This window comes from Anas acuta, chromosome 3 (assembly GCF_963932015.1).
Source record: "Anas acuta chromosome 3, bAnaAcu1.1, whole genome shotgun sequence".
In the NCBI taxonomy this organism is placed as follows: Eukaryota; Metazoa; Chordata; class Aves; order Anseriformes; family Anatidae; genus Anas; species Anas acuta.
Window position 1 is genome coordinate 115,247,731 of NC_088981.1, and position 20,166 is coordinate 115,267,896.

General features: G+C 50.2%; 1 protein-coding gene and 2 long non-coding RNA genes across 3 annotated transcripts; all 3 read left to right on the top strand.

Moving 5' to 3' along the window:
• Positions 1-6,670: 6,670 nt before the first annotated feature.
• LOC137854923 (cygnin) lies at positions 6,671-7,466 on the top strand. The gene is made up of 2 exons (XM_068678901.1): positions 6,671-6,800; positions 7,232-7,466. Exons 1-2 carry the CDS (start codon positions 6,743-6,745, stop codon positions 7,363-7,365), a joined length of 192 nt encoding a protein of 63 aa, XP_068535002.1. The 5' UTR covers positions 6,671-6,742; the 3' UTR covers positions 7,366-7,466.
• A 6,096-nt stretch (positions 7,467-13,562) lies between these two features.
• LOC137854924 (uncharacterized) lies at positions 13,563-15,079 on the top strand. The gene is made up of 2 exons (XR_011095454.1): positions 13,563-14,175; positions 14,827-15,079. It is a non-coding gene; the product is annotated as an uncharacterized lncRNA (long non-coding RNA).
• A 3,095-nt stretch (positions 15,080-18,174) lies between these two features.
• Positions 18,175-19,567, top strand: LOC137854925 (uncharacterized). The gene is made up of 2 exons (XR_011095455.1): positions 18,175-18,667; positions 19,319-19,567. It is a non-coding gene; the product is annotated as an uncharacterized lncRNA (long non-coding RNA).
• Positions 19,568-20,166: the final 599 nt, after the last annotated feature.

Sequence of the window (20,166 nt, forward strand, 5' to 3'; positions counted from 1 at the left end):
GTGACCTCCTTCTCCATCTATTTGGGCCCCCTGGCCATCTCCTAGTCCTTGAGGCATTTTTTGCTGCCACTATCAGAGAGCCCCGGCAGGTTTTTAGGACAGGATTTTCCTCTGTCTTCTCCCATGTCTTATATCTGGGACTAGCACAATCATGCCTTATCATCCTGTTGGTCCTGGACCCCTTTTAAGTTTTCTTTTTTCCTAACATAAGCATCTCCAACCTTTGCACAGCAAATCCCCATTAATCACTAAGACACGCAGCAGTCGTAGGGCAGCTATTGCATCCGTGAGTTCCTCTAGGACTTTTGGGGAAATCTCTCTGGATGCTGGAGGTTTGCTGCTGTTTATTCCCTCCCTTCCACTGCCGGTTCATTTAAGACCAATCCTTTGACAAGTTCCCACAAAGGTTTGGCATGAAGACCTCCTTGCTTTCTCTCAAGGTGAACACAGCCGCAAATATTTCATTTAGTTTCCACGAAGTGGCCTTAACTTTTCTCTGCTTTACTAATTCAGCCATCTCCTGCCCTACACACTTCTTTTTTCTGATATGTTTGAAAAAAAAAAAAAAAAGACATATTTCAGGAGGTTTCTTTGCCTTTTGCAAGTTCTTCTCTGCTGAGCAGCTTTATTGCGTTTTACACGTTGTCAGGCACAGTTTATTATCTTTTCTGTTGCCCACGTTTGGACACAATTTCAGCTTCTTCCTTCTAACAACCTCCCTCATCCCACTGTTCTGCTGTGACCTTTTCTTTTTGCTCTTTCTCGGGGCTTTTCTTTAATAGGTGTCATACATTCTCTCTGAGTCTCCAATACAGTGGCCTTCAACAGCTCCCAGGGTGCCTGCAAATAATCTGTTTGCAAGGATTTAACTCCTTTAGCTGTCCCTTTTGTCTTCTTTTTAACATTTCCCCCATTTTTATGTGGCTCCCTCGTTGAAATTAAGCACAGGAATAGCGGCCTTTCCATTCCCTGTTGCTCCTGCAGAGGTGGGAACCTGATGAATGCTGCAGAGCGTGGTAAAACCACCACACCCAGGGTAAAACTTTGAGCTAAACCCAGTGTGTTAGCCAGCACCAAGTGTTATTTTGCATGCCAGAAGAAGTAACTGAACAATTGCTTGTGAGGGCTTTGTCTCCTCCTGCTAGGCTGGTGAGCCTCTAACTGGTGTTTTCTCCCTGTAAATGTACAAAACCCCTCTACACCAGTAATTTATCCACGCTGACTTTGTAAGGCTTTATAAGTATTTAGACTTTATAAGTATTCAGCTACTTCTCCAACAGAAGGTGCTTTCTAGGGCCTAAATCTGCTTCTTGCCATAGCTGGAATTTATAACAGAAACTGAACCAGATGAGGTTTGTCTTTTTTCTTGGACGTGTTCTCACCCACCCACCTGCTCTTCCTGCAAGCTTACGGTTCATGTCTTGTACAGTTATCCTGCAGGAAAGCAAAATAAAATCCTGCACAACAGTGATCAAAATGCCTCCTGCAAAAATGAATTTATTATTGACAGTTCTTCCAAGAGACTGGTCAAGTTTGTGTCCCCATCAGCTCCTCAGTCTTGCCTCTGAAGGGATCCTGGATGCTCTTTGCACGGGGGCCTTTTGCTTCCCTTTTGTGAAGGCCCCTTGGGCAAACATCACTTCCACACAACAGAAACAGCATTTTTGTGGCATGTACCAAGCTCCAGCTATCTACAGGTAAAGGAGATGGGCCCTGAAGGTGAAGGAAGCCTTCCTCCCCTCCTTGCACTGCAACCACAGCCCTTTCCAGGCTGGAAACCACAAAGCAGAGCCCGTGCCATCCCTTCTGATGCTCAGCGCCCTTGGAGGGCCCCTCTGCTCTGCAGGAGGCAGAGGAGAGCTCTTTTATCTCCTCACAACGGACATTTGGAATAAGCTCTTGCTATCAGAAACTTTCTATAGCTGCAGAGAGAATTTTGAAGGCTGGAGATGTAGCAGAGCGAGAGAGACCTCTTCAAAACCCCATTTTGCTGCTCATTCACTTTCACAGGGCTTTTCTTTTCACTTTCTTCACACTTTTTTTTTTTTTTTTTTCCTTGTGGAAAAATGGGAAAGAAACAGTAAGGGTTTTTTTGTTTTGTTTTGTTTTGTTTTGTTTTGTTTTGTTTTGTTTTTCTGCTGTTGTTCAGCACCTCCTTCTGCAAGTTTTATTATTTTCTCCAACTCCCAACCCCATGTGGCCGTGCAGTCTTCTCACCAGCAGCTGGCTGTTTCAGGTGCTTTTCCCTTTTTTTATTTTTATTTTTTGGATCCTGTTGCCTGGGGTAAGTAACCACTGGGTAAGCAGGACGCCTGTCACTCTCAACATTTCCTTGCTGCCTTCCCCTGGCTGATCTCAGCCCCACGCTGATGTTAACCCCTCTTGCTCAACATCTCACCATCTGGTTTGGAAAGAGAAATCTGAAAGAGAAATCTTGACAGCTCCTCCTGCAAGGGGAAACATCGCATGGGATCCCACAGCTCCATCAGGACTCCTGGCTTCTTGCTCACTTTGTCAAGAGATGCATCTTTTAAAGTTATCGGGTTTCACAATGACCCTTTGTCCCGTGGATTAAATAGTGTAAGGCTACTTGCTCTCTTCAACCCCTCCCCCAAAAAAATCTCCTGATGTGGCTTGTTTTTACCCGAGTTATTAGTAGTAGCAGTTGGAGCAGCTCAGGTTACACACGGAAAAAATTAAGCTGACTTTCTTTCTTTTAATCCTAAATTAACCAAGTTTTCTGCGAGGGAGTTTCCTTCATCATCCCCTAACCTGACAAACACCAGTGTGGGAGCCTTTTTCTGCGTTTGAAAGGCCCCACGGCTGGAAACTTATTCTGTTTCCCGGGGGATTGCTCAGGAACTGGGCTGTTTTCTGTCCCGTGAGGCAGTCAGGAAGCTGCTGCTTTTTGACACGAACATCCCACCCTCTGATATTGCTCCTGAGCCTTCCCTGGCTGCTTTTTGCCTGGATGCTTTGAGCCCCCCAGCACCAGACCACTCCCTGTCCCCATCCCCGTGCAGAAAGCCTGGAGTGAAAGGTTTATGGTGTGATGGAGTGGGTAGGGACCAGGAAAAGTGTGGAGGAGGAGGACAGGATATCAGGCAGTCCGTTCTCCCCCAGCCTTTGCCACCACCCTGTTTTTAAGCAGGTCCCAAAGCCCCTTCCCTTCCAGACTGACATTTTGCAGTCACATGTCTGTGGTTATCAGAGGCGCATTGCGTTTGTGGCCCAGGGAGGCTGCAGAACCTCCCCTGGAGCTCCCTGCCCAGGAGGGGAATGAACCACACGGCACACACAAATCACTTTTGGCCACATTTACTTCAAAGCAACGAAACCGTCTCCGGCACGCAATGAACACAGCGCTGGGATCTCCGTTGCAATCATTTTCCCTTTTTGGGAGGGGGGATGCAGCAGTACATCTTCCCGCAGGTCTGGTGGAACGTCCACTCGTCCGTTTTGGCACACGAGTAGGAGCAGTACCCTGCGCAAAAGCCCTTCTTCTGCCCGTACCCTGCGAGGGAGGAGAGAGAGGTGGGTTATAACAGCAAATGTCCTGCACTGTAGGACAGCAAGCCCCCAAAAGTTGGAAATTGTCTCCTCTCTGGCTGTGCTGGGGCAGGGGGAAGGTTTGTGTTTAAACCCTTGCAGGGAAGGAGTGGTGTTTTCTGTCCCCGTTGAGCCAGGTGGAGAGCTGGGCACTGGAAGTTCATCCCTACGTTGACCTATACAGCTTGCTGGCTGCGTGGGGTAAATCATGTCCTAAAGTGCCCGTTTTTGTCTGTCCTTGCTAAAGCTGAAGGCAGCAGGGGGAGGCCACGGGAGGATGAGCCCCAGAGCTGGGGGAGATGCATCCCTCCGTCCACCCCACAGACCGGAGAGGGGAGGCAGGAGACACCGGGTGATATGAGCAGAGGGCAAAAGGGGAAGAGAGGGCAGGAATTAGAGTAAAAAAGAGTGAGAAAGGAGAAGGTCAGGAGGTGTCTCCAGGGCATCCCTTGTGGCTGTGAGCCTCTAAAACCCAGGGACCCAAGGTAAGCATTTGGAAATGGTTCTGCTAGAGGCTGTGCACCCTCAGCCCCAGGTACGGCATCGCTCTCTTACCTGGCGCGGCCATGGAGAAAAGCAGGAGCACGGCAAAGACCACGCAGAGCACCCTCATGTCTGGAGGACGGTGGGGATCTCGGCACGCCGGGAGCAAAGCAGAGGTGTGAGACGGCCACGGTGAGGAACGCTGGAGGTGCTGGGTTTTATAGAGCAGTGCCTGACATGAACAGGGAGGAGGAACTCGAGCAAAGCCATCTTCGGAGAGGCGGCGTTTGCTTTCTGGCGCGTGCAATGTCACTGCGACCTGCTGGACCCGCTCCCAAAGGTGCCAGGAGGCTGGGGCCATGCTCCAGTGGGCTTCACCTCCCAGCTCCCGGCCGCTTGCACCAACCCGGACACGCGGGGGCAATTCCCCCTCCTCCAGATCCGGCTGCTCAGCGCCGCCGGGTGCAGCCCTGCTCAACCCGGTGCCAGCAGGAGCTGCCTGGGGCAGGTTTGCTCCCCAGGGCTGCAGAAATCCAGCCTGAGTGTCCTTCTGGTCAGGCACCAGCCCTGGATGCTGTCTGCAATGCACAGACCTCACGGACAGCACTGGGGCATCAAATCCATCATAGGGAATGGTTTTCAGGGTGCCTCCATCCTCACTTTGTCAGTGAGGTTCTCCAAGGGTCTTTCCTATTGATGCCCTGCAATAGCCTGGGAGCTATTTGGGTGTTTTGTTGGAATCTCCTCAAAAGAAACATGAAGCTGATTGAGGGAAACAGGCAAATATCTAAACAAAACTAAAGCAATTCATTCCCACACCACATCTGATCAGAAATCTGTTGTGAGCCCAGTGCTATCCTGCCTAATAATTTTTCCGGTCATCCAGGGACAGTGCTTGCTATATTCACAAATAAAAAGTTGTGAGGGACTGCTACAAATTAGAGGACAGGGTGAGGATTCATGCTAAAGAAATAATAAACCAAGTACGATTAGGGAACAGGGAGAGCTACCCATCTCCAGACATGAGTAATTAGCTGGGGATTGCAGAACAAGGAGTTTCTGTCTGCGCAGCAGTCGTGCAGGAAAATTTCAGGTTGCAGTGGATCACGGGTAGGAACAAACGAGCAATGTCCTGGTGCTGGGAAGCCAGCACCAATTGTCCTGCAAGTTTAAACAGAAGCTGGGTTGGTGAAACACAGGACGTACCCACGGCACCCTGCACGTGTCGGAAAGTGCATCCATCCAGCTTTGTACACCGTGCACAGAGAAAATAAACACTGCAAAACAGGCAAAGTGCTGGTTAGAAGCAGCAGCCATGAAACAGCATGAGAGAGAGTCCAAGAGCGTGTTTTTGCCCAGCAAAAGTCTCCAGCCTGCAGCACCATGAGGTTCAGGGTCTTCTTCGATAAGGATTTGTATCTAATTTTTGCATTTGCAATTGCTTCTTGAATTAATAAAGTGCTTTTTAAGATGTCTGATATTTTTCTCCAACATCTGGTGGCAACGTGTTCAACATTTCAGCTACGTTCAGTGTGAAGGGTGTATTTTGTTTACTTTTGCTATGAACGTGTGATTCAGCACATCTCGCCCATTTCTTGGGTTAGACTTGGAGAACTGTAGATGTCCCTTAGCCCTCTACAATTTTTGTAGCCTTGTGATCCATCTCCAGTAACTGCTTCATTCGTGAGCTGAAAAGCTCTGGCATATTTAACTTTACGGGAATGAACCCCCAGCTTTTAACCTCTTCTTGCCCTATTACAGGCCATCAGAAATTGAAAATCAGAAAGCTAAAATCCAAATTCTAATCAAAAATCAGAAAGCTAAAATTTCTTAGCATACAGTTTTCCCCTTTTCAGCCTTGCAGCTGTGTTCAGAGCCCCCGGATTCCCAATCCTCCTCCCTCCATCATTTGTACGAAGATTACATATTTTTTCCCAAACCACATAATTTTCTGGAGGGTTTGAGAGAGGGGATGGTGACCAAAGTGTCTGCAAGCAGTCGGCTGATCCAGGCTCCTGGGAGAGGCACTCAGCCCCTGTGCTGCTGCCCATCGGCGGGGTGAGAGGGGACAGCAAGTGATGGATATGAGGTTTGCTGAAATTATTAGAGATATTTTGCAGGCTGTGTTCCCATGAGGGTGGGAATGGAGGCACAGGCCCTGGGCCCTCCTGAAGCCAAGGCAGCTCACAGCAGGCTCCCTCTGTCTGCGTGCTGAAGGGTCTAGACAATGGAGGGCGAGTTATCGGCATATCGCGCCCGCTGCTCAGCCCTCTTGCATCTCTGCCAGAGGCCGAGAAAAGCCCCGAAATTCTGTGATACCGATCTCGTCCTCCCCTCCCCGTTATACTGCAGATCCCCATCAGGTCCCGCTGACCCATCCGCCCCGCTCTTGCCAGCCCCTATTCCTTTGTGCTCCCTTCAAAGGCGGCGCGTGGATTATTGGCCGATATTGGGCAACCGGGAGGCGGCTGCCAGCACACCTGGGCGCAGGAGGTCCTGCTGCTCGTTCCCCCCCACCGTGTGCCCGGCCATGAACAGCACGGTCTTGGACGGGTTCCCGTGGCTCCCCGGCATCCTCTGCGCTGTAGGAGAGGGCTCGATAAATACCCGCAGCCTCAGCCTCCCTCCACACTGCCTCCTCCTCCTCCTCTCGAGCTCGCTCCGGCTCTTTTCCCTCCAGTCTCGCTGAGATCCCAGCTCAGCCCCAGCCATGAGGTTCCTCTGCCTTGTCTTCGCCGTCTTCCTGCTGATCTCCCTGGCTGCCCCAGGTAAGTGGGAAAAGTGGGAGAGATGAGCTGACTGGCTGGGATTTATTTCACGCAACTTTGCTCTTGGAAAAATAGATATCGCCATCTGAGGTGATTGCTATAACCCGGTCAGGTACATCAGTGATTTAGTTCAAGGGACTGGGATGGAAAAAGGGACTAGCTCAGGAAGATTTCTGGAGGGATAACTGAGGTTAAAAGTTTGGGAGTGAGCTTAGGACAGACAATTCCTAACCAAGAGAGAGCTTCACATTTCCAGAGGGAACTCTTGCCACTTGATTTCTGAGTCACAGAGCAGCCTTGAGCAGGACCTCCCCGTGAACAGGAGCTCATCCTGCTCAGTATCCTCACTCTGGAGGTGACGAAAGGCTGGAAAACAGGGGAAAAGGGCACCCTCCTAACCCAAGCACTCTCCCTCTGCTTTCCTTTTGCAGGCTACGGGCAGGTGAGGAAGTACTGCCCCAAGGTCGGGTACTGCTCCAGCAAGTGCTCCAAGGCGGACGTGTGGTCCCTGTCCTCCGACTGCAAGTTCTACTGCTGCCTGCCGCCCGGCTGGAAGGGGAAATAAGGGCTGGGCAAGCAGCCCCCGCGGACCAGGAGGCAGCTCGGTGGCTTTGGGAGCGGCTTCTCAACTGCCACCCCCTCCTCTGCATAAATAAAAAGAGACAAAAAGATGTAACTCCTGTGTGTGGTGTGCTTGCTCGCGTCCCGTGGCCCCAGGCAGAGCACTAGGACAGGTTCCCTGAGTCCAGCCCAAAGTGGGGGAGGGATTTGGGATGAAAGCTGTCATTTTTCCTCTCTCCTCCCTGCCCCTTGAGTCAGCCCCCTGGAGAGAAGAATCCAGGGAGAATCTTTCAGTTCCTTACTGCTTTTTTTCAGGCTACAGGATGTATCCAGACGTCTCAAAAAATGTGGGTGGTTCAGCAATGTCTGCTGTAAGCATGTCATACCCCCCTTTTCTGTGCAAATACCAGCAGACCCCCAGAGGTGGACAACAGAGGCACAAATTGTCTGTCCCACACCTCAAACCATGCCTTTTTAATTCTCCTCGGGCAGGCTGCCCAGCCAGAGCTTCTTCAGTTTGGGGTATCGCTACCATACGGGGGGAGGGAGGGTCAGTTTCTGGTCTCAGGTGGGGAAAAATGGGTATGGAGAAGGGCTGGAACAATTTGGGTGAGATTAAAAAGAAAATTAGGGAGAGCTTAGCTCTTAGGTCTTTACCTAGAAGGATCTTTGTGCCTGGGACACCTTTACGTGGCTGCCAGGTGTGATTTGGAAGCTGCAGGAGATGATTACCCTCTAGAGCCATGGCTGGGGATGAGGTGGGATCTCTCTGCTAGGTTTATTCACCTCCCACTCAGAGCGAATGGACTTGGAGCGAGTGCTTCTGCAGGTTGTGCTCTCCGGGGCAGATAGCCCTAACCTGCTTGCAGGCAGGTCTGGAGGGAACAGCACAAGGCAGTGCCAATATTGTTCAGCCCAAAACACTCGGTCATTGCCAGGGAACACAGCCCACGGTGTGTCTGCTCGGACTGGAGGTGCTGTGGTTGCTATTTCTCTGCTTGCCACCATTTGGTCACCTCTGCAGGCGGTGTTTTGCTCTGTTCCATCCATTTCTGTTTAAAGCCCAACTCTTAGAGGACTGAGGAGAATAAGAGACAAGGACTGAGCTGCTATTTTCTCTCTCTGCAGGAAGAGACTTTCAAGTCTCTTGCACGTGGTTGATGAGTAGGGTGAACCTGGGGAATGGTGCTGTCAGTGTTCAGGAAAGTGAATTAAGCCCCTGACGATGAGACTGGTGGCCTCACCTTCAGTGTGCCAGAGTTCTGGAAAGATATTTATATTTATATCTATCAGGAAAGATATTTCAACTTTATAAAAACTTGCCTGTCCATTGCCACAGTATGTTGGCTCCTAGCAGAGGGGCTAGGTTTTGACATAAAAAGAGAAGGTACGTGGTGGCATTGGCTTGTGTAGCACCAGTCCTCTCAGGTGTCTGTTCTGGAAGGGCAGAAGCACTCTCAGACCTGTCCCTGTGACCTCTCCATCCCAAGACATGTACCCTGGGATTGGTAGTGACAATTGGCCATGATAAGAGCATCATCACCGAGATGGAGAGGAGCCCGGCCACGAAAGGAGAGACGCCTGCAGAGGCCACGCGAGATGCCTTCAACACCCCGTGACAAATGGGCACAGGGTGGATGTCTCATTGTCGGAGGGCCACTGGGTTGGAGTGACACGATATCCCATGGAGCAGCAAACAACGCGTCCTTGGGCAACAGCAGAGTCACGCCCCTCCTTAACGCTGTCCTTTCTGCCACGAAATGGCTATAAATATCGGGATTTCCAGCCTTATTTTTAGCAGCAGATTCAAGCTCCCTCGGCCAGGCTGCATCCCAGACCTGCTGTGATCCCGGTGGAGATCCAGGCATGAAGATCATCTATGTTGTGTTTGCTGTTTTCCTGATGACCCTGATGGCCACCCCAGGTAAGGTGGCACATTACGTGGAGAAGAAATGAATGAACCATAAAGGAAGGAAGGTAACGAAGACTTTTCCAGGGAAATAGGTGCAGGTGGGGAGGGTCATATAGAGGTTTTGGGTGGGTTTGGCTCACCAGATTTTGGGAAGGAGACCAGCTGCTGAATCACACTGGCCTAGATTTAGACATCCACCATCTGAGGGTGTCTTCATGTGAACTGAGTCCCATCACAGTCACTGGAGACAAATGAACGCAGGCAGAGCAAATCAGCTCCTCTGAAGTTGAATTTCAATTTATGAACCTGGATGGTTACGGCTATTCTAATAACTTCATCAGTGCCTGCTCTGAGGCCTGGACTTGACACTGAAATTAAATCTTCCAAGCCTTTCAATTATCAGTTTTGCTCTTGGCCAAATAGCATGGACCCAAACCATCCTGAGACAAGGACCAACCATGACCAGGGCCCGTTCCTAATGATTGGTTTGGGTGTGGGTGCTTTGTTGTAAGGAGACAGTTTCCTGCGAGGTGGTGGACTTTCTGTGCCACTGACCACGAAGAAATAGCAAACACAGACTTAACTCTCTTTCTTTCTACAGGAAAAAGACAGTCAAAAAAGAGCTGCAACGGGCATTGTTCCAGGATGTGTGCTAAAGGAGAGAGGGAGGTGCACCCTGAGGACTGCAGGAGGACATCTTGCTGCCTGAGACACAGGAAAAAGAAGTCGAGCTGAGACTTTCAGTGCTGGGAGGAGGAGGGAAACGGTGATGCATGCGGCAGTTTCTTATTTCATGGAAATGGAGTTCGGTCCTCTCATTAAAAAAGACCAGTTCCCACTCTGAGGTGCGCTGTGTGGTTCATTGTCTTCCCAAAAGTCGTGGTCGGGGGATCCTGATAAAAACAGGCTGCTTGGGAAAGAACGGATTTGTCGTTTGTGTCCCTATCTTCCAAAGACAAAACCTCGATGTCCTTCTTGTAGCGAGGGGCCCAAAACTGAACACAGTACTCGAGGTGCGGCCTCACCAGAGCCGAGTACAGGGGGACGATCACCTCCCTAGCCCTGCTGGCCACACTGTTTCTTATGCAAGCCAGGATGCCGTTTGCCTTCTTGGCCACCTGAGCACACTGCTGGCGAATCCTGTGGGGATGTGCTGGAGCAGAGGTGATGGGGTGGTATTGGAGAGAAATCCACTGTAGGCCTCTGGCCTGTCCCAGAAGTTCTACCCTCAGACGAGCTGAGAGACCCCTACATAAATCTTTGTTACTTCTTTTTCTGTCCCAGACGATCTGAACCAGCAGCCCAGACACAATCCTATGAAGGTGACATTTTCTGTTCCCAAAGCCCTTTCAGATTTCTTCAGACATCTTCCACACGTGAGAAACCTTATGGGCATCTGAGATTTTGTAGCTCCAGCCCTCATACTCCTGCACTGTTGAGACATTTGGGAACCAACTGTGCAAAGGGGAAATACAGCAGCTAAAATCACGTCATGAAGTGCTCTGTGCTGTGCTGGCAGCCTTTGTAAGCACAGGCTCCATGGGACTGAATAGCTGGAGAATTAAGAGGAGGAGAGACCTGGCTGGGTCTGGGGCAGCCTGAACATTGTGCTGCACCTTCTGAACCTGATAATTGCCACCGGCAATTACGTCTTGTCCCCAAATGGACTTCCTTTTCTTCCATTTTGTGTTGTTAGCCCCTGTGTTCTCCAAAACAGGGCATGGATCCCAATGTCTTTGCATGAAGGGGTACATTGCCTCTGGCATCCCTGCTGAGGCAGGAGAAGACCCTTCCTGAGGAGACAGTGTGGGGAACTTGCCCTCTGACTGCTCATCCTTGACCAAGGCAACATCTCTCAGCACCACCAAGTTGCAGCCACTGAGGATAGCAAAGAGCCCAACCTTGAGCAGGTTTTTGCAGCTCATCCTTTTGCAATTTTCAACTTCACCCTTCCAAAACCCAAGTTTGGGTTTTCTTCTCTGACATAGGCTCTGGAGGAAGCTGGCAGGAGGCCTGCAACACACCCCCTTACTTCTCCGACCTTCGGACAGGTTCCAGGTTTACACTTGAAGGATTTTTCTGCATTTGGCTGCATTTCGAGGAGTTTCATGAATACCTCGCATCATCCATGCACAAGATTTGTGTCAATAAATAGCAGCAGCTCCAGCCTCCCGCAGCATTGCTCGAGCCTGCTCGAGCTCACTCCAGCTCTTCTCTCTAAAGCCTCGGTTAGCTTCCAGCTCAGCACCAGCCATGAGGTTCCTCTGGTTGGAAAGCTGCCAGGCGGAGAAAGACTTGGAAGTGATGGTTGATAGTTGGCTGAATATGAGCCAGCAGCGTGCTCATACTAGACAATTCTACTATTCAACTTCCCTGTCCATGAGAAAAAGTCTGGGTTTCTTACTGATACAGGCTGACAGGGCTGTGACTCATTATGCTTTGGCACACTTCTAACTTCTTGAACAGGAAAATGTGAAAAATTTTGACTTGACAGGAAAACGCGAAAAATTTGTACTACCGCGTGTGGAATCGTATTTCTATAAGTAACGTCAGGTCCAGCCCCCCCCAGCCCCAGACTGCTCAAGACTGCTTGACCTCACTCCGGCTCTTCTCCTTCCAGCCTCACTTAGCTTCCAGCTCAGCACCAGCCATGAGGTTTCTCTGCCTTGTCCTCGCCGTCTTCCTGCTGGTCTCCCTGGCCAACTCAGGTAAGTGGGAAAAATGGATGGGATAAGATGAGCTGAGACTGGTGGGCTTCATTGAAAGTGACTTTAGCTCTCGGAAATATAGATATCGCCATCTGAGGTGATTGCTATAACCCGGTCAGGTACATCAGTGATTTAGTTCAAGGGACTGGGGTGTAAAAAGGGAAGATTTCTGGAGGGATAACTGAGGTTAAAAGTTTGGGGGTGAGCTTAGGACAGACAATTCCTAACCAAGAGAGAGCTTCACAGTGCCAGAGGGGACGCTTGCCACTTGATTTCTGAGCCACGGAGCAGTCCTGGGCACATTCCACTTGCTGATGTGACACAGCTGTAGCTGCTAGTGCCCGTCTCTGGGAGTCTGGTGCCCTGTGGTCCCTCTGCAGGAACTATGGGCTGAGATCTGCCAGTCGGGCAGAAGAAGCTCCTTTCAGACACCGTTTCTCTTCTACTGAGGCCAAGTCCTTCACTCGGGCTCCCACTTGTAAGCACCACGGTGAATATGTGGCGGAAGGCTGCTCCGTGGCCAGTTGAACATTTGAAACATTTCCCTATTCCTATGGGGAAAAGGGCACTCTCCTAACCCAAGCACTCTCCCTCTGCTTTCTTCTTGCAGGCTATGAGAAGGCAGAGGCGCACTATACCAAAGTCATGTTCTGCTCCCCCGAGTGCTCCAAGGTGGGCTCGTATTCCAAATACTGGAAATGCAGAGTGCGCTGCTCCCTGATGCCGGGCTGGAAAGGGAAATGAGGGCTGAGCAAGGAGCCAACCCGGACGAGGAGGCAGCTCGGTGGCTTTGGAAGCAGCATCTCGACTGTCGAGCTCCACTGCCACCCCCTCAACTGGACAAATAAAAAGAGAGAAAAAGATTTAACTCCCATACGTGTGTGGTGTGCTTACTCGCGTCCTGTGACCCCTGGCAGAGCACTGGAACAGGTTCCCTGAGCCCAGCCCAGAGTCCTCTTAGCACCACAGAAGCCTGGATTCCCAGTAACAGCAATCTGTAGCACTGCCGGGGGGTCTTGTGGGGGAGGGATTTGGGATGAAAGCTGTCATTTTTCCTCTCTCCTTCTCCCTGCCCCTTGAGTCAGACCCCTGGAGAGAAGAATCCAGGGAGAATCTTTCAGTTCCTTACTGCTTTTTTTCAGGCTACAGGATGTATCCAGACGTCTCAAAAAATGTGTGTGGTTCAGCAACGTCTGCTGTAAGCATGTCATACCCCCCTTTTCTGTGCAAACACCAGCAGACCCCCAGAGGCAGGTGGACAACAGAGGCACAAATTGTCTGTCCCACACCTCAAACCATGCCTTTTTAATTCTCCTCGGGCAGGCTGCCCAGCCAGGGCTTCTTCAGTTTGGGGTATTGGTACCATACGGGGGGAGGGAGGGTCAGATTCTGGTCTCAGGTGGGGAAAAATGGGTATGGAGAAGGGCTGTGAGGGCATCCGAGGTCTGCGGGAGCTCTGCAGCAGGGGCAGACGTTTACTCTGCACAGACAAGCTGTTTAGAGATGCACCGGCTTGGATTTCTCCTTCTTTTACACCGGTGCCAGAGGCAACAGAGTTTTTAGGCTCTTCAAAAAGTAATTTAATGCTTTCCACCATGCAATTTTAGTGGGACCGTGCTTGATGAATCAGGCAGTCCTCCACGCAGCCTCTTATCAGCCGTTTTTGTCCCGTGCTTTAATTGAAACAAAAATTTAAAATATGAAGGCATAAAAGATAACATATTTCCTGACGTCCTGGCCTCTGTCCTCCCAGGAATCAGGAATCCTTGTCTTTCACTCTGCTTTTTTTTTTTTTCTTTTCTTTTTTCCCTTCTTCCCTGGCTTTCACTCAGGACTTCCGATTTACTTTGGAGGAAGTAGAAGTTGTAAACATTGTAATCACTATGGTGAACAGGCTGCTCTGTAAAGAATATTGAATGATAAAGCCAGAGTACAATGAATTGGAATGCATCTTACAAAGTAATCACACACAATACCTTCGATTTTTTTCCATGCTTTCCAGGATTTCAGTGTGTCATCTGCACAGGGACGGGCTCATAAAGGCAGCTGCAGCTCCCAGTGGCAACGCCTTATAGAGCTCACTCCGGCTCTTCTCCTTCCAGCCTCACTTAGCTTCCAGCTCAGCACCAGCCATGAGGGTTCTCTGCCTTGTCCTCGCCGTCTTCCTGCTGGTCTCCCTGGCCAACTCAGGTAAGTGGGAAAAGTGGATGGGATGAGATGAGCTGAGACTGGTGGGCTTCATTTAAAGTGACTTTAACTCTCAGAAATATAGATATCATCACCTAAGATGATCGCTATAACCCGGCCAGGTACATCAGTGATTTATTTCAAGGGACTGGGGTGTAAAAAGGGACTAGCTCAGGAAGATTTCTGGAGGGATAACTGAATCTGGCAGCAAGCTTAGGACAGACAATTCCTAACCAAGAGTCTGGATGTGGACAGTGCTGCAGGGGGTAAGAGAGCTTCACAGTGCCAGAGGGGACGCTTGCCACTTGATTTCTGAGCCACGGAGCAGTCCTGGGCACATTCCATTTGCTGATGTGACACAGCTGTAGCTGCTAGTGCCCGTCTCTGGGAGTCTGGTGCCCTGTGGTCCCTCTGCAGGAACTGTGGGCTGAGGTCTGCCAGTCGGGCAGAAGAAGCTCCTTTCAGACACCGTTTCTCTTCTACTGAGGCCAAGTCCTTCACTCGGGCTCCCACTTGTAAGCACCACGGTGAATATGTGGCGGAAGGCTGCTCCATGGCCAGTTGAACATTTGAAACATTTCCCCATTCCTATGGGGAAAAGGGCACTCTCCTAAGCCAAGCACTCTCCCTCTGCTTTCTTCTTGCAGGCTATGAGAAGGCAGAGGCGCACTATACCAAAGTCATGTTCTGCTCCCCCGAGTGCTCCAAGGTGGGCTCGTATTCCAAATACTGGAAATGCAGAGTGCGCTGCTCCCTGATGCCGGGCTGGAAAGGGAAATGAGGGCTGGGCAAGGAGCCAACCCGGACGAGGAGGCAGCTTCGTGGCTTTGGAAGCAGCATCTCGACTGTCAAGCTCCACTGCCACCCCCTCAACTGGACAAATAAAAAGAGAGAAAAAGATTTAACTCCCATACGTGTGTGGTGTGCTTACTCGCGTCCTTTGCATTCGCGTCTGTATTGTTGATGCTAAAACTAACTAAGTTTTGCTTCCTGCAATATCTGAGGAAAATTTGTCCTTTCCTTCTTATCCATCTTCTAGGCTGTGGGCCCATTTCAGCTCCAAGGCACAGGGGAATTAACAGGGAGCTAACCTGGGGAACCGGGCTCCACAGCCTCTTTTTGAGGGGGAGGAAATTACGGTTTTATTGAGTTTTAATGCACTTGGTGTAGTTTTGATGTAGCAAATGGAAAGGATTTAAAAGCTCAAAATAAAAATGGATCCTCACAGTTTTATCTGAGCAAAACAATTTACTTGGGCACGAGTCTTTTCCCTTCCCTGCCTGTCCTTCGCCAAACCCAATACACTTTATGAAGTTCACTTAAAGAAATTCATTTCTATGAAAAAAATACGTCTGTAAAAAGGGCAGTAATGCAGCTGGCATATTGCCACTTTGCTCTTGCCCTTGTTTCTTCCCTGCCTGCATTCCTGGGCCTGGGGCGAGCTCCTTTAGGAGGGACAGGAACTCAGGGTGCTGGAGTGGGAGTCCCTTGCTGGTCCCTGCTTCCAGCACACCAAAATACCCTGCAGGCACTGATATATTTGTCTTTTAGTGAGCTTGGAGCTGACCGGGTTCAACAGAGCCTATTGCAGGTCTAATTTGTGAGGTCACCAGCAAAGCTGCCTGCTGCTGAGGGACGAGGGAGGGACCGGGCCTTGCCCGAGGCGGCAGACAAGGTCTGCATGGAAACCCATGGAGGTTTTCCAAATCCTAAATCGAGAGCTTCAGAGTGACTGTGACTTGTCCACAGGGCCTCGTTGAGGCACAGGAACTCCCATTTGCCAAGGCCGGCCTTTGAGCCAAGCAATTCCTGGTGTTATTTGGCGTGTGGAATGGGGACCACGGCAGCTGAGACCCAACACCTTGCTTTGGTGGGGGAGAGATTTTTCCTAGTCTGGACAAGGCCAGGCGGTGCCAGTCGGCCTCAGGGGCAGAAAACGGGCCCTGGCACAGTTTAATGGAGTGGAAGAGATGTCTCCAGTGTGTCCAAGGCCAGGGGAACGGAGCCAGAACTAGGCCGCATGCCTTATTTCCCTCGGACTGGTGAACTCAGAGAAATGGAAGTGGGGGAAATTCAGCCGAGGATGTTGTTATGTATTTGGGTCAGCCTGTAGCTTTGCATAGGTTACAAATCTAACATGGAGAGAAGGGTGACCTGATAAAAACAGGCTGCTTGGGAAAGAACGGATTTGTCGTTTGTGTCCCTACCTTCCAAAGACAAAACCTCGATGTCCTTCTTGTAGCGAGGGGCCCAAAACTGAACACAGTACTCGAAGTGCGGCCTCACTGGAGCCGAGTACAGGGGGACGATCACCTCCCTAGCCCTGATGGTCACACTGTTTCTGATGCAAGCCAGGATGCCGTTGGCCTTCTTGGCCACCTGAGCACACTGCTGGCGAATCCTGTGGGGATGTGCTGGAGCAGAGGTGATGGGGTGGTATCGGAGAGAAATCCACTGTAGGCCTCTGGCCTGTCCCAGAAGTCCTACCCTCAGACGAGCTGTGAGACCCCTACATAAATCTTTGTTACTTCTTTTTCTGTCCCAGACGATCTGAACCAGCAGCCCAGACACAATCCTATGAAGGTGACATTTTCTGTTCCCAAAGCCCTTTCAGATTTCTTCAGACATCTTCCACACGTGAGAAACCTTATGGGCATCTGGGATTTTGTAGCTCCAGCCCTCATACTCCTGCACTGTTGAGACATTTGGGAACCAACTGTGCAAAGGGGAAATACAGCAGCTAAAATCACGTCATGAAGTGCTCTGTGCTGTGCTGGCAGCCTTTGTAAGCACAGGCTCCATGGGACTGAATAGCTGGAGAATTAAGAGGAGGAGAGACCTGGCTGGGTCTGGGGCAGCCTGAACATTGTGCTGCACCTTCTGAACCTGCTAATTGCCACCGGCAATTACGTCTTGTCCCCAAATGGACTTCCTTTTCTTCCATTTTGTGTTGTTAGCCCCTGTGTTCTCCAAAACAGGGCATGGATCCCAATGTCTTTGCATGAAGGGGTACATTGCCTCTGGCATCCCTGCTGAGGCAGGAGAAGACCCTTCCTGAGGAGACAGTGTGGGGAACTTGTCCTCCGACTGCTCATCCTTGACCAAGGCAACATCTCTCAGCACCACCAAGTTGCAGCCACTGAGGATAGCAAAGAGTCCAACCTTGAGCAGGTTTTTGCAGCTCATCCTTTTGCAATTTTCAACTTCACCCTTCCAAAACCCAAGTTTGGGTTTTCTTCTCTGACATAGGCTCTGGAGGAAGCTGGCAGGAGGCCTGCAACACACCCCCTTACTTCTCTGACCTTCGGACAGGTTCCAGGTTTACACTTGAAGGATTTTTCTGCATTTGGCTGCATTTCGAGGAGTTTCATGAATACCTCGCATCATCCATGCACAAGTTTTGTGTCAATAAATAGCAGCAGCTCCAGCCTCCCGCAGCATTGCTCGAGCCTGCTCGAGCTCACTCCAGCTCTTCTCTCTAAAGCCTCGGTTAGCTTCCAGCTCAGCACCAGCCATGAGGTTCCTCTGGTTGGAAAGCTGCCAGGCAGAGAAAGACCTGGGAGTATTGGTGAATAGTTGGCTGAATATGAGGTCTCTTCCAACCTAGACAATTCTATAATTCAACTTTCCTGTCCATGCGAAAAAGTTCGGGTTTCTTTTCTGATACAGGCTGACAGGGCTGTGACTTATTATGCTTTATTATGCTTTGGCACAGGGTTACAGCTTTTCCGTTTGACCTTCTGCCTTGGCAACCATTGTACTATCACGTGCAGAATAGTATTCCTATTAGTAATGTTAGATCGAGCCCCCTCCAGCCCCAGACTGCTTGAGGCTGCTTAACCTCACTCCAGCTCTTCTCCTTCCAGCTTCACTCAGCTTCCAGCTCAGCACCAGCCATGAGATCCTCACCACCGGCTTGGCTTTCTCCTCCTTTTACACCGCTACCAGAGGCAACAGAGTTTTTAGGCTCTTCAAAAAGTAATTTAATGCTTTCCACCATGCAATTTTAGTGGGGCCGTGCTGGCTGAATCAGGCGATCCTCCACGCAGCCTCTTATCAGCCGTTTTTTGTCCCGTGCTTTAATTGAAACAAAAATTTAAAATATGCAGACATAAACATTAACATATTTCCTGAGGGCCTGGCACAACTTGAAAGGCTAAATTTAGAACTTCTTTTCCCTTTTTCCCTGACTTGCTCTCTTGCTCAGAGGACCTCTTCTGTTCTTCCATTTTAGTTTGTACAGTATTATGAATTGGAATGCATTTATAAAGTAATCACACACCATTTTTTTTTTCCATGCTTTCCAGGATTTCAGTGTGTCATCTGCACAGGGACGGGCTCATAAAGGCAGCTGCAGCTCCCAGTGGCAATGCCTTATAGAGCTCACTCCGGCTCTTCTCCTTCCAGCCTCACTTAGCTTCCAGCTCAGCACCAGCCATGAGGGTTCTCTGCCTTGTCCTCGCCGTCTTCCTGCTGGTCTCCCTGGCCAACTCAGGTAAGTGGGAAAAATGGATGGGATGAGATGAGCTGAGACTGGTGGGCTTCATTTAAAGTGACTTTAACTCTCAGAAATATAGATATCATCACCTAAGATGATCGCTATAACCCGGCCAGGTACATCAGTGATTTATTTCAAGGGACTGGGGTGTAAAAAGGGATTAGCTCAGGAAGATTTCTGGAGGGATAACTGAATCTGGCAGCAAGCTTAGGACAGACAATTCCTAACCAAGAGTCTGGATATGGACAGTGCTGCAGGGGGTAAGAGAGCTTCACAGTGCCAGAGGGGACGCTTGCCACTTGATTTCTGAGCCACGGAGCAGTCCTGGGCACATTCCACTTGCTGATGTGACACAGCTGTAGCTGCTAGTGCCCGTCTCTGGGAGTCTGGTGCCCTGTGGTCCCTCTGCAGGAACTGTGGGCTGAGATCTGCCAGTCGGGCAGAAGAAGCTCCTTTCAGACACCGTTTCTCTTCTACTGAGGCCAAGTCCTTCACTCGGGCTCCCACTTGTAAGCACCACGGTGAATATCTGGCGGAAGGCTGCTCCGTGGCCAGTTGAACATTTGAAACATTTCCCCATTCCTATGGGGAAAAGGGCACTCTCCTAAGCCAAGCACTCTCCCTCTGCTTTCTTCTTGCAGGCTATGAGAAGGCAGAGGCGCACTATACCAAAGTCATGTTCTGCTCCCCCGAGTGCTCCAAGGTGGGCTCGTATTCCAAATACTGGAAATGCAGAGTGCGCTGCTCCCTGGTGCCGGGCTGGAAAGGGAAATGAGGGCTGGGCAAGGAACCACTGCAGACAAGGAGGCAGCTCGGCGGCTTTGGAAGCAGCATCTCGACTGTCGAGCTCCACTGCCACCCCGTCAACTGGACAAATAAAAAGAGAAAAAGATTTAACTCCCATACGTGTGTGGTGTGCTTACTGGCGTCCTGTGACCCCGGGAAGAGCACTGGAACAGGTCCCCTGAGCCCAGCCCAGAGTCCTCTTAGCCTGGATTCCCAGTAACAGCAATCTGTAGCACTGCCGGGGGGTCTTGTGGGGGAGGGATTTGGGATGAAAGCTGTCATTTTTCCTCTCTCCTTCTCCCTGCCCCTTGAGTCAGCCCCCTGGAGAGAAGAATCCAGGGAGAATTTGTTTCCTTGTCTCCTGCTCTGCTTTTTTTTTTTTTTTTTTTACATTGGTGGCTCTTACTCCCATTCATCACTTTTTTTTTTTTTTTTTTTTTTCTTTTCTTTTAGCAAACTGGAAAAGGAAAAATACAATTTTTTTACATTACAGTCAATCAGTCAATTTTCTCCGAGTTCTTTGGGCTTGCCAGTGGACCAGAAAATCTGCCATGTGCCCCACCCTTGTTCAGAGAATGGGGGGAACAGAGCAGTGCTGCAGCAGGAAGCAGTCACAACAAGCTAGACAGGAAGGAAATATGCAGGGATCCCCTTTGTGCACCATTTTTTTGGGGGGGAAAATAAAGTGTAAAGCCAAATCAGCTTTTTTTTTTT